The sequence below is a fragment of the Oncorhynchus keta genome, chromosome 32 (assembly GCF_023373465.1).
Source record: "Oncorhynchus keta strain PuntledgeMale-10-30-2019 chromosome 32, Oket_V2, whole genome shotgun sequence".
NCBI lineage: Eukaryota > Metazoa > Chordata > Actinopteri > Salmoniformes > Salmonidae > Oncorhynchus > Oncorhynchus keta.
In genome coordinates, this window is record NC_068452.1 from 20,433,179 (window position 1) to 20,446,265 (window position 13,087).

The 13,087-nt window shown below is 44.5% G+C and overlaps 1 protein-coding gene across 1 annotated transcript; it reads right to left on the bottom strand.

Moving 5' to 3' along the window:
• Window positions 1–5,229: 5,229 nt before the first annotated feature.
• Window positions 5,230–12,744, bottom strand: LOC118364734 (melanoregulin-like). The gene is made up of 6 exons (XM_035746431.2): window positions 12,194–12,744; window positions 11,976–12,072; window positions 9,199–9,361; window positions 7,024–7,114; window positions 6,740–6,903; window positions 5,230–6,446 (listed from the first exon to the last, which is right to left on the bottom strand). Exons 2-6 carry the CDS (start codon window positions 12,068–12,070, stop codon window positions 6,222–6,224), a joined length of 738 nt encoding a protein of 245 aa, XP_035602324.1. The 5' UTR covers window positions 12,071–12,072; window positions 12,194–12,744; the 3' UTR covers window positions 5,230–6,221.
• Window positions 12,745–13,087: the final 343 nt, after the last annotated feature.

Below are 13,087 nucleotides of genomic sequence, written 5' to 3' on the forward strand. Positions count from 1 at the left end.
GGAGTGTACCAGTGGGTTGTTGACTAAGAAAGTGTGCCAGTGGGTCGTTGACTAAGACAGTGTGCCAGTGGGTCGTTGACTAAGACAGTGTGCCAGTGGGTCGTTGACTAAGACAGTGTGCCAGTGGGTCGTTGACTAAGACAGTGTTCCAGTGGGTCGTTGACTAAGACAGTGTGCCAGTGGGTCGTTGACTAAGACAGTGTGCCAGTGGGTCGTTGACTAAGACAGTGTGCCAGTGGGTCGTTGACTAAGACAGTGTGCCAGTGGGTCGTTGACTAAGACAGTGTGCCAGTGGGTCGTTGACTAAGACAGTGTGCCAGTGGGTCGTTGACTAAGACAGTGTGCCAGTGGGTCGTTGGCTAAGACAGTGTGCCAGTGGGTTGTTGACTAAGACATGGGGGGCCTGGCGAGCTGGCTGAGGCATGGGAGCCCGACAATCTGTCTTGGGTGTGAAAGCCTGACGATCCCGCTGAGGCGTGGAAGCCCGATGATCCGGGAGAGGCGTAGCAGCCTGACGAGCCTGCTGGGCGTAAAAGCTTGACAATCTGGCTGAGGCCCAATGTGGGATGGGCACCTTCCGAGCCAACCGGGGCACGAACCTCTCGAGCCAGCTAGGGCGTGACAGCCCGACAAGCTGGCTTAGGTACCCCCAGTTCCATCGGTGGTGGACCCCGGACCCAACATCACCACCACCCGGAATGCCATTATTCTGTAATGACCGACGCAGACAGAAGCAGGTACGGGGAGTCAGTATTTATTCAGGAACAGACAGGTAACAAAACAGGAACAGCGTCAGCACACGGGTAAACATCGACAAACGACAATTAATGCTGAAGCCGGGAATAGAGCGGGGAACCAGACAGATATAAGGGAGGTAATGAACACAACATAATGATATCTTCTCAGTATAGTTATTTTAACTACCAGTGAATCCAATAGAAAAAAAATGTATGATACATGTTTCAAAATTGCCCTTTGAATGTAGTATGTCACAGCGGTGTAAATTACAGTATATTGTTTTCACATGAGGCAATACAGTTGTACTACTCATAGAAATTGACTGAACATCACATTTTGTTAATTTCTATCCCATGTGTGATCAAAGGTGTGATCATTGAAGACCTATTTCACAATGTAATCAAATGAAAGAAATTAAATAAACATCATGTTTAGCAGGCAGTAGTTTGCATCAAGCCTGCCTGGAACATTTGGGCATAGGTTCTCATCAAAATCGCAGTAAATATCCTCATTCTTTATGAACCTGAGGAAAACCATTATGGCATGGTGAATCCAAGCCTGACATAGGTCTGGATTGAAATCATTGTATGCCTCATCCATGGCATGAAGGAGTGTGGTACGCTCGTGAGGATGGCAATCATACATCTTCCACCTGTATTGCAATAGTGTATTGTATTTTACAGTATTGTATTGAACTGATGTATTGTAGTGGTCCTGTATGTGGCTCAGTTCATAAGAGCATGGCGTTGCGTCGTGCATAAGAACAGCCCTTAGCCGTGGACTATTGGCCATATATCACACCCCTCTGACCTTAATGCTTAAATATATCACACATTGTTTATGTTTCTACTTTACAGCCATACGTTTTCATGATGTAGCTCTCAAAATCTGTAGACAAACCAATTGACATGTAAAATGTAAAGAATCATATCAAAAGTAGTGTGAGCATTGCATTGTGAAAGGCAATTACTATATACGAACATGTATTGCAATGGGAAACAATTCAGTTCGGTGAAAAAGTGACCGTGTGATTTTATGTGGTTGTACTTAGTCAATTGAAAATGCGCTTAGAGCTTGAATCAACTGACTTACTTGATGAACTGTTTTGAGTTTTGTACTAAGAATTGTGAAAATGTACAACATACTTGTGAAAATTCCACCAAAGCGAGAGAAACAAAACCCTACGACATTAACATTGACCCCTGGCCTGTGAGCGCCTGACATCACCAGGCGCTAAATTAGTTGATAGACCAAAAAGAAAGAGTTCCAAACCTGTATGCCAATAACAGCTAGTTTTCAGATTTCCTTTCCTCACTCCCATACAGTCTTGCTTGAGAAATTGCTCTTTGGCTAAGAAGCTTCTTTTATTTATTGTTTTTTTGAATTGAAAACAATCACAGCAAGTTACTTAATTGTATCCCAGAAATGCTTAGATATTGAAATAAAAATGGCCGCAATGGGACCTTTAAGCACACAACAACAACACAAGTCACATGTCTGGCGGGGACGCAGCTGCCTGACAGTAAGTGTGATAGGCACCCGCATGGGTACTTAAAGTTCCTCTGTTCATGGATTTATTGTCGCATCACTATTCTAATGAGGCCTTCGGTTTAGAAGTTTCCTAAGGGAGAGACGTGATAAGGTGATCCTGGCAGGATGATCATTCCTTCCCCTGGCAGCCCCCTACAGAGTGCCAAGGTGATATCTCTCTGTTACATAACTATACAGTCAGCCTCAGCTGCTGGAGGGAGGGAGGGAGGGAGGGAGGGAGGGAGGGAGGGAGGGAGGGAACAGCTTTTAAATATATCTATACCGCTTTACCGGTTCAATTGTCATTTAAATGAACGATGGACATTGATTCTTTAGGAACTTTTATGCCTTAGGAGTTAAGTACAACTGGAACACTGGTATATAGTGTCATAAGCCAAGAATTAAAAACATTTTAGTCAATTGTGTATCTATTTATTGTCATTAGATTTTTTAAAGAACAATCTAAATGTCTGTCAATCTTTGCATGTATAGCTCTGTCTATGAATTTCCAACTTCATAAAATTGATAAGTGGCTACGGAGGTAGGATCTTAAGTTGAACCAATTTGCTACAGCAGGAATATATTCCTGGGCAACATGAAATGTAAATTATTATGTAGATTAGGGGTTGAATCGTTTTTTCATTAGGGCAAGTCAAGTCTGAAATTTCAAAGTGGAAATTACGAACTTTAGAAGCCTTTCCTGCTATGCAGGAAAATGATCAACATCGAAAGAGTAAATCAAATGAAGTATTACAGAGAAACAGCAAAACATTTTGGTTTTATTTATTCATCAAAAAAGAATCAATAGGCCACATAGCTTTATTAAATTAATTTGCAAACATACCTCCTGCCCATTACTGGCAGCTAAAATCCAGTGTCACTCTACGCTCTCGCTCCTCCACTGACAATACTGCAACTATTAGACTCTAGAATATCTAGCATCTTGTCTAGGCATCTCTTTGCTCTGTGTAACTTGGAAGGAACCACTTACTTGGGGGAATAGAGGGGGGTACTCTTTGCCTGGTCCAGTCAGTGTGTCCCCTCCACAATATGCTGATTTTGTACATTTGCCCACTGACAAAGAAATGATCAGTCTATAATGGTAGGTTTATTTGAACAGTGAGAGACAGAATAACAACAAAAAAATCCAGAAAAACGCATGTCAAAAATGGATTTGCATTTTAATGAGGGAAATAAGTACTTGACCCCTCTGCAAACTATGACTTAGTACTTGGTGGCAAAACCCTTGTTGGCAATCAGAGGTCAGACATTTCTTGTAGTTGGCCACCAGGTTTACACATATCTCAGGAGGGATTTTGTCCCAATCCTCTTTGCAGATCTTCTCCAAGTCATTAAGGTTTTGAGGCTGACGTTTGGCAACTCGAACCTTCAGCTCCCTCCACAGATTTTCTATGGGATTAAGGTCTGGAGACCGGCTAGGCCACTCCAGGACCTTAATGTGCTTCTTCTTGAGCCACTCCTTTGTTGCTTTGGCCGTGTATTTTGGGTCATTGTCATGCTGGATTACCCATCCACGACCCATTTTCAATGCCCTGGCTGAGGGAAGGAGGCTCTAACCCAAGATTTGACGGTCCATCGTTCCTTTGATGCGGTGAAGTTGTCCTGTCCCCTTAGCAGGAAACAAAGCATAATGTTTCCACCTCCATGTTTGACGGTGGGGATGGTGTTCTTGGGGTCATAGAGAGAATTCCTGCTCCTCCAAACACAGCGAGTTCAGTTGATGCCAAAGAGCTCCATTTTGGTCTCATCTGACCACAACACTTTCACCCAGTTGTCCTCTGAATCATTCAGATGTTCATTGGCAAACTTCAGACAGGCATGTATATGTTCTTTCTTGAGCAGGGGGACCTTGCGGGCGCTGCAGGATTTCAGTCCTTCACGGCGTAGTGTGTTACCAATTGTTTTCTTGGTGACTATGGTCCCAACTGCCTTGAGATCATTGACAAGATCCTCCCGTGTAGTTCTGAGCTGATTCCTCACCGTTCTCATGATCATTGCAACTCCACGAGGTGAGATCTTGCATGGAGCCCCAGGCCGAGGGAGATTGACAGTTCTTTTGTGTTTCTTCCATTTGCGTATAATCGCACCAACTGTTGTCACCTTCTCACCAAGCTGCTTGGTGATGGTCTTGTAGCCCATTCAAGCCTTGTGTAGGTCTACAATCTTATCCCTGACATCCTTGGAGAGCTCTTCGGTCTTGGCCATGGTGGATAGTTTGGAATCTGATTGATTGCTTCTGTGGACAGGTGCTTTTATACAGGTAACAAACTGAGATTAGGAGCACTCCCTTTAAGAGTGTGCTCCTAATCTCAGCTCGTTACCTGTATAAAAGACCTGGGAGCCAGATATCTTTCTGGTTGAGAGGGGGTCAAATACTTATTTCCCTCATTAAAATGCAAATAAATGTATAACATTTTTTACATGTGTTTTTCTGGATTTTTTTGTTCTTATTCTGTCTCTCACTGTTCAAATAAATAATTTTCAAATGTGGGCTTAAAAATTAAGTTCATCTGAAAATTTTAAAAACAGGACAAATCTGAGGGAGTGTGCCTTTGTTCCCCCTATGGGAATGATGCCACTGTCTATTTTCTAAAAAAACATGCTGCTGCCCTGTTGTGAGATGTACCCTCACCAGTGTCCTTCTCACGTAACATTATAGACAGCTGACCATCAAGCCATCAACATCCTCATCCACACACCCCCTGTGGACCCAAAGGGACGAGCACGCCCAGGACAGGCCAGATTGGGCCAGGTCAGAGGCTATCTCTGTGGGGCGTGGCTCACAGCAGGCAGGTTGAGCCACAGTGTTGGAGCTGTGACCAAACCATGCCGACATGTGACAGGGAGTTTAGAGCTCCCCGTGGACACATTAACCCTGCCAAACACACACACACACACACACACACACACACAACTTGGTCTGCAGTATCAGATTGCCACTTTATTTTCCATATCAACTTTACAATAGAACATAAGACACATGCTGCATCCCCTTCAACTCACCAAAACATCCCAAACACTCTCACAATCTTGACATGTACTTAAAGTGACCATTAGATACCCACATACTGCAACCTCCACTGTTCACACAGACACACACACTCATTCAAAGTTGTCATTTTGTTACTAAACTCATCTCCGTAAACTTCATGAACAAAAAATACACTAGTACCTCTTGATAAGCATGGTCCATTAAATAAATGGACAACTCCAAATGATTTAATTGGTTTAACACACATTTATTCCAAGGTAATCTTAGCTACTGGTTTTAAAAGACTGTCTTGTGACTCGATAAAACAAGTGCTGATAATCATGAGACAAAGTGCTGATGTGGAACAGGACAGCTGTGCCCTACGGGTTTCAGTGCTGTGTTTAACTGTGTCCACTGTGTTCCCTGACGGAGACCAATAATGAACAGACCCAGGGAGTTGGGTAACTAACACTGTCTGGATGGATTTTAAAAAAATGGCAGGGTGATAACCTCCAAAACTCTCCCTAATATACCTGAGACCCAGCTAAGTCTGCCTAAACAGAAAAAAAGAATCATATTGGATCACGGTTCTGATGAGGTGAAAGGAAAGCTATATATTTTTGTTCAAACCTCGGGCTCTATTCAGTTTGTAGTTCAGCGTTACAGAGTGATTGAAATGTGAAGGCAATGTTCCCGTGTTAGCAGAGACTGCATACACGGTACACACGGCATATGTCTGTTCAGTCGGAAATTACCTTAACATTTCTATCGCACAATCTGTAACACTTCAGCAACACAGATTGAATAGACCCCTAGTGTTAGTGCAAATTGGGAGAGTATTTTCAACAGAGTATATTCAGAATCAGACATCCTAGTCCTTGTATACTCCCAACTCTGCAACATAATCGACTAACTATTGCCCCCTGTCTACTGTCTGAGGCCATTGCAGCTCCTGTTCCGTCTAGAAGTTGTCCTCCTCTCTTCCGCTCCCATCTTCCTCATCCAGCCTCTTGTCCTCATCATCGCTCCCTTCTCTGTTCATGGTGCGGTTCACTCTGGCCAGTAGCAACGGCAGGTTGACTGCTAATGGGTTGTCCTCATCTTCATCATCAGTATCACGCTTGGGGTAGAAGCGTCTCGCCTTCGCCAAGAAGTCCTCAGCAGCATCCAGGTATATGAGACGATCCTATATGAAAAGGAGAGAGGAGGGGAAGACAGAGGAAGATGGAGAGAGGTTTGGCAATGTTAACATGTTTCCCATGCCAATAAAGCCCTTGAATTGAATTGAATTGAATTGAGAGGAGGGAAAGCGAGAGGAAGATGGAGGGTGAAAAACAGAGTGAAGGAAGAAGAGAAAAGACCCAAAGAGGGAAGGTATAAGAGTCATCATCATCATCAAACAGGAAGTTATTTGGAGAAGGAAGTGAAAGACATTATAACCATAATACAAAATGTCCCTCTGTTAGTTTCTGTTCTCACCAGGATGAAGAGGTATCTCTCAGGTGGGGCCTCCCGGGTGTTAAAGATGGATGTCTCAGAGTGGAGCGTGTGCAGTAGTGTGCGTGACGCCGAGGCGTTCTTCATACGGTCATACGACGCACTGGCAGACACCGTCAGCAGAGACTCCGCCTCCGCCATGAATCCTGAGCCAATGAGAGTTCACGGTTGCTGAGATTAGACTTGATCAATTTTGTCTTCCTCTCCTTTTTCCCTTTCATTTGTTCTCCATCACCCTCATTTTACCCTTCCATTTGTTCTCTCACCTAAATTCTCCAGGATCATCTTCCACTTGTCTCTGACCTCCCGACGCAGATCTCTCATACCCTCAATGTCCACACTCAGACGCCGGTGCGCCTACAGAGAGAAAGGGTGCAGGGTTACATACAAACAATATTAACCTCGTACACAACTAGCACCACAAACACAGGTCAATCAACTAGAGTAAGCCTACTGTGAGACAGCAGCACATTCCCGCAACAAACAGAAGACGACAACGTTGTTGGAAAATTGCCCTCGCTAGAAGCATGTGTTTCAGACATAAGGAAGTGGATGGCTGTAAACTTTCTACTTTTAAACTCGGACAAAACAGAGATGCTTTTTCTAGGTCCCAAGAAACAAAGAGATCTTCTGTTGAATCTGACAATTAATCTTAATGGTTGTACAGTCGTCTCAAATAAAACTGTGAAGGACCTCGGCGTTACTCTGGACTCTGATCTCTCCTTTGAAGAACATATCAAGACTATTTCAATGACAGCTTTTTTCCATATACGTAACATTGCAAAAATCAGAAACTTTCTGTCCAAAAATGATGCAGAAAAATTAATCCATGCTTTTGTCACTTCCAGGTTAGACTACTGCAATGTTCTACTTTCCGGCTACCCGGATAAAGCACTAAATAAACTTCAGTTCGTGCTAAATACGGCTGCTAGAATCCTGACAAGAACCCATAAAATTGATCATATTACTCCAGTGCTAGCCTCCCTACACTGGCTTCCTGTCAAGACAAGGGCTGATTTCAAGGTTTTACTGCTAACCTACAAAGTATTACATGGGCTTGCTCCTACCGATCTCTCTGATTTGGTCCTGCCGTACATACCTACATGTACGCTACGGTCACAAGACACAGGCCTCCTAATTGTCCCTAGAATTTCTAAGCAAACAGCTGGAGGCAGGGCTTTCTCCTATAGAGCTCCATTTTTATGGAATGGTCTGCCTACCCATGTGAGAGACGGAAACTCGGTTTCAACCTTTAAGTGTTTACTGAAGACTCATCTCTTCAGTGGATCATATGATTGAGTGTAGTCTGGCCCAGGAGTGTGAAGGTGAACGGAAAGGCTCTGGAGCAACGAACCACCCTTGCTGTCTCTGCCTGGCCGGTTCCCCTCTTTCCACTGGGATTCTCTGCCTCTAACCCTATTACAGGGGCTGAGTCACTGGCTTACTAGGGCTCTTTCATACCGTCCCTAGGAGGGGTGCGTCACTTGAGTGGGTTGAGTCACTGATGTGATTTTCCTGTCTGGGTTGGCACCCCCCCTTGGGTTGTGCCGTGGCGGAGATCTTTGTGGGATATATTTGGCCTTGTCACAGGATGGTAAGTTGGTGGTTGAAGATATCCCTCTAGTGGTGTGGGGCTGTGCTTTGGCAAAGTGGGTGGGGTTATATCCTTCCTGTTTGGCCCTGTCCGGGGGTGTCCTCGGATGGGGCCACAGTGTCTCCTGACCCCTCCTGTCTCAGCCTCCAGTATTTATGCTGCAGTAGTTTATGTGTCGGGGGGCTAGGGTCAGTTTGTTATATCTGGAGTACTTCTCCTGTCCTATTCGGTGTCCTGTGTGAATTTAAGTATGCTCTCTCTAATTCTCTCTTTCTTTCTCTCTCTCTGAGGACCTGAGCCCTAGGACCATGCCTCAGGACTACCTGACATGATGACTCCTTGCTGTCCCCAGTCCACCTGGCCGTGCTGCTGCTCCAGTTTCAACTGTTCTGCCTGTGATTATTATTATTTGACCATGCTGGTCATTTATGAACATCTTGGCCATGTTCTGTTATAATCTCCACCCAGCACAGCCAGAAGAGGACTGGCCACCCCGCATAGCCTGGTTCCTCTCTGTAGGTTTCATCCTAGGTTTTGGCCTTTCTAGGGAGTTTTTCCTAGCCACCGTGCTTCTACACCTGCATTTCTTGCTGTTTGGGGTTTTAGGCTGGATTTCTGTACAGCTGATGTAAGAAGGGCTATATAAATACATTTGATTTGATTTGACAGGCATGGTACCTAGTTGGATAATGTAGGCCTACATTATACCAGAGCGCATAAAATCCATTGAAATTACGTGGAGACAACGTTGATTCAACCATTGTGTGCCCAGTGCCCAGTGGGTCCCTCTTAGAAACCCAAGATCTCTGTTGTCATACAGTAAGTGCCCCCCCCCCCCTTCTGGTACCAGCGAGCCCCTGCGTGTCTGGTTCCTGTTCTGGATGAGGTTGTACAGGATCCGGTCATCGTCTCTCTCGGAGTGGCTCGGGTCGCCTGGCTCACTCCATAGGTTCTGCTCCTGCTCCCTTCGTTTCTTCGCCTCGCGGTCAAAGTACTCCAAAGTGTCAGGACTGAAACAAATAGACCAAAATAACAAATAGACACACACACACACACACACACACACACACACACACACAGACAGACAGACAGAGACACACAGATGAACACAGGCGCGCGTGGTCTATCAGGGGAACATCGGGATGACTGTAAAGCTGTTATCAATTCAATAGATATAGAGAGGATCATTGTTGGTTGGTTCCACACCTGTGTATTATACTAGTGTGACTAAATCTGAGGGCTGTGGATGGAGAGCATGACATACAGTTGAAGTCGGACGTTTACATACACTTAGGTTGGAGTCATTAAAACTGGTTTTTCAACCACTCCACAAATTTCTTGTTTACAAACTATAGTTTTGGCAAGTCGGTTCGGACATCTACTGTGTGCATGACACAAGTATTTTTTTCCAATAATTGTTTACAGACAGATTATTGCACTTATAAATCAGAAGTTTACATACACTAAGTTGACTGTGCCTTTAAACAGCTTGGAAAATTCCAGAAAATTATGTCATGGCTTTAGAAGCTTCTGATAGGCTAATTGACATCATTTGAGTTTTTTGGAGGTGGACCAGTGGATGTATTTTAAGGCATACCTTCAAACTCAGTGCCTCATTGCAGGACATCATGGGAAAAAGATATCAAAAGATATCAGCCAAAATCTCTGACAAAAATGGAGGTCTAGACCTCCAATTGTCATGGTGTAGACCTCCACAAGTCTGGTTCATCCTTGGGAGAAATGTCTAAATGCCTGAAAGTACCACGTTCATCTGTACAAACAATAGTATGCAACTATAAACACCATGGGACCACGCAACCGTGATACCGCTCAAGAAGCAGGCGCGTTCTGTCTCCTGAAGATGAATGTACTTGGTGCGAAAAGTGCAACTCAATCCCAGGACAACAGCAACGAACCCTGTGAAGATGCAGGATGAAACGGGTACAAAACGAGTAAAACGAGTCCTATATCGACATAACCTGAAAGGCTGCTCAGCAAGGAAGAAGCCACTGCTCCAAAACCTCCATAAAAAAATCCAGACTACAGTTTGCAACTGCACATGGGGACAAAGATTGTACTTTTTGGAGAAATGTCCCCTGGTCTGATGAAACAAAATTAGAACTGTTTGGCCATAATGACCATTGTTATGTTTGGAGGGAAAAGGGGGAGGCTTGCAAGCCGAAGAACACCATCCCAACCGTGAAGCACTGGGGTGGCAGCATCATGTTGTGGGGGTGCTTTGTTGCAGGAGGGTCTGGTGCACTTGACAAAATAAATGGCATCATGAGGGAGGAAAATTAAGTGGATATATTGAAACAAAATCTCAAGACATCAAAATCTCAAGAAATTAGTCAGGAACTTAAAGCGTAGTCGCAAATGGGTCTTCCAAATGGACAATGACCCCAAGCATACTTCCAAAGTTGTGGCAAAATGGCTTAAGGACAACAAAGTCAAGGTATTGAAGTGGCCGTCACAAAGCCCTGACCTCAATCCTATCGACAATTTGTGGACAGAACTGAAAAAAAGCGTGTGCGAGCAAGGAGGCCTACAAACCTGACTCAGTTACACCAGCTCTGTCAGGAGGAATGGGCCAAAATTCACCCAAATTATTGTGGGAAGCTTGTGGAAGGCTACCCGAAACATTTGACCCAAGTTAAACAATTTAAAGGCAACTCTACCAAATACTAATTGAGTGTATGTAAACTTCTGACCCACTGGGAATGTGATGAAATAAATCAAATCTGAAATAAATCATTCTCTCTCCTATTATTCTGACATTTCACATTCTTAAAATAAAGTGGTGATCCTTGGCTAAGGTGTATGTAAACTTCCGACTTCAACTGTAACTCTTAATCCTATGGTTTGGTGTGGAGAGACATGAGGGTGAGAAATCACATGAGGAATTGTGACATTGTTTGTTTATTAAGCATTATGTTGTGTGCCGTGATAAGTGTATGCAAGTCACAGGAGGTTGGTGGCACCTTAATTGGGGAGGACAGGCTCGTGGTTACGGCTGGAACGGACTAAGTTCAATGGTATCAAATACATCAAACACATGGTTTGATGCCATTACATTCGCTCCGTTCCAGCCGTTATTATGAGCCGTCCACCCCTCAGCAGCCTCCTGTGGTGTAAGTGTGTTTGGTTGTCATGGTGATAATTGTGTATGTCAGGATGTCATGGGTTGTCAGGGTGATAAGTATGTATGTCAGTGTGTCAGGGTTTCATGGGTTGTCAGGGTGATAAGTCTATATGTCAGTGTGTCATGTGTATGTCACTGTGTCATGGGTTGTCATGATAAGTGTGTATGTCGGTTTGTCATGGTGATAAGTGTGTATGTCAGGGTTTCATGGGTTGTCATGTTGATAAGTCTATATGTCAGTGTATGTCACTGTGTCGTGGGTTGTCATGATAAGTGTGTATGTCAGTGTGTTGGGGTGTCATGGTGATAAGTCTATATGTCAGTGTGTCATGGTGATAAGTGTATGTCAGTGTGTCATGGTGATAAGTGTGTATGTCAGTATGTCATGGTGATAAGTGTGTATGTCAGTGTGTCGGGGTGTCATGGGTTGTCATGGTGATAAGTCTATATGTCAGTGTATCGCGGTGTCACAAATTGCATACGTGATTAAAGGCTCCTTCTCCTCCTCACTTTCATCATCGCTAAAGCAGCAGCAGCAACAGAACCGAGCACAGAACCTCTTGAAGGCAGCCCCCATCTCTGATAGAGAGAGAGAGGGAAGTAGAGTGGTAGAAGATAGCGTGAGAGCAGTTAGAGGTCCAGATAAGGTCTGGTGTCCAGATATGGTTCAACTCTTCAAACAAGAGAGGGTATACGGTACCGTTTCTCAAGTCCTATCCAGGTACAGGACAGGTAAGAAGGAAAAAAATGTCCTCTCCAACCGGTGAAGTTGGTCCAACGCACTATATCCACCTCTTTCTGTCTACCAGTTCCCTGCTGAGGATAGGTGACCCAGTGGTGTAGGATGAGGGTTCGGACCTGGAACCCTGGTCACGCCCTCAGAGTTTGATTCCAAAACAATATCCACAGGAATAAAGAGAAAAAGTTTATCAAGCACTCACAGAGCTGGTGAACACCCACGATTCTCACTCTGTTGATACCCTGCCTCCACGCTGACAAAAATTAGTTTCAAGAAAAAGATCCCGTTCAGACAGAAACCATTCTAAAGAGAGTTGAGTTCATTTCCAACAACTAGTTTCCAGATACAAAAGTTACAGATCTATGGGTTCCAATCTCCCTCCGACATCCACGCTGTATATACTGGTGTGGAATCCTCTTCTCATTCCAGGTCCCGATGACTGAGGTCCAGAAGAGGTAGCCAGCTAAGGTCTCCAAATCCTGGCCCAGAGACTTTCCTCCTGGATCAGAGAAGCTGGAAGAGAGGATGACCCAGGGAATGTCTCGCCACAAAGAGAGCACTGAGTAGTCACTCCCCTCTCACTCATCACCACAGATCCAGATGAACACACAAGACCCAACTCAGTCACAGCCCAGTCATGTGAGCTGAACAATCCTCTGCCCCCCAGCAGCAATAGCAAGGCCCTAGCTACTGTACCCCCCACCTTGCGACCCACATTCTTTTCTCCTTCACCCATCCATTTAAAACCACACACTCTACAGACGGAAAAAGGCTACATATTGCATTTAAACAAAACAAGCTTCTTCAAAGTAAAATATTTGTTGCTAGATGTCATCGCCCCTAGGCCAATAACCT

Excerpts from the sequence above, each read along its gene's own strand:
- LOC118364734 (XM_035746431.2), bottom strand. The coding sequence starts at position 12,070 with ATGGGGGCTGCCTTCAAGAGGTTCTGTGCTCGGTTCTGTTGCTGCTGC. Across the intron at positions 7,115-9,198 it reads AGACACGCAGGGGCTCGCTG|GCGCACCGGCGTCTGAGTGT; the intron begins GTACCAGAAGGG and ends TTCTCTCTGTAG. Across the intron at positions 6,447-6,739 it reads AGAGATACCTCTTCATCCTG|GATCGTCTCATATACCTGGA; the intron begins GTGAGAACAGAA and ends CTTTTCATATAG.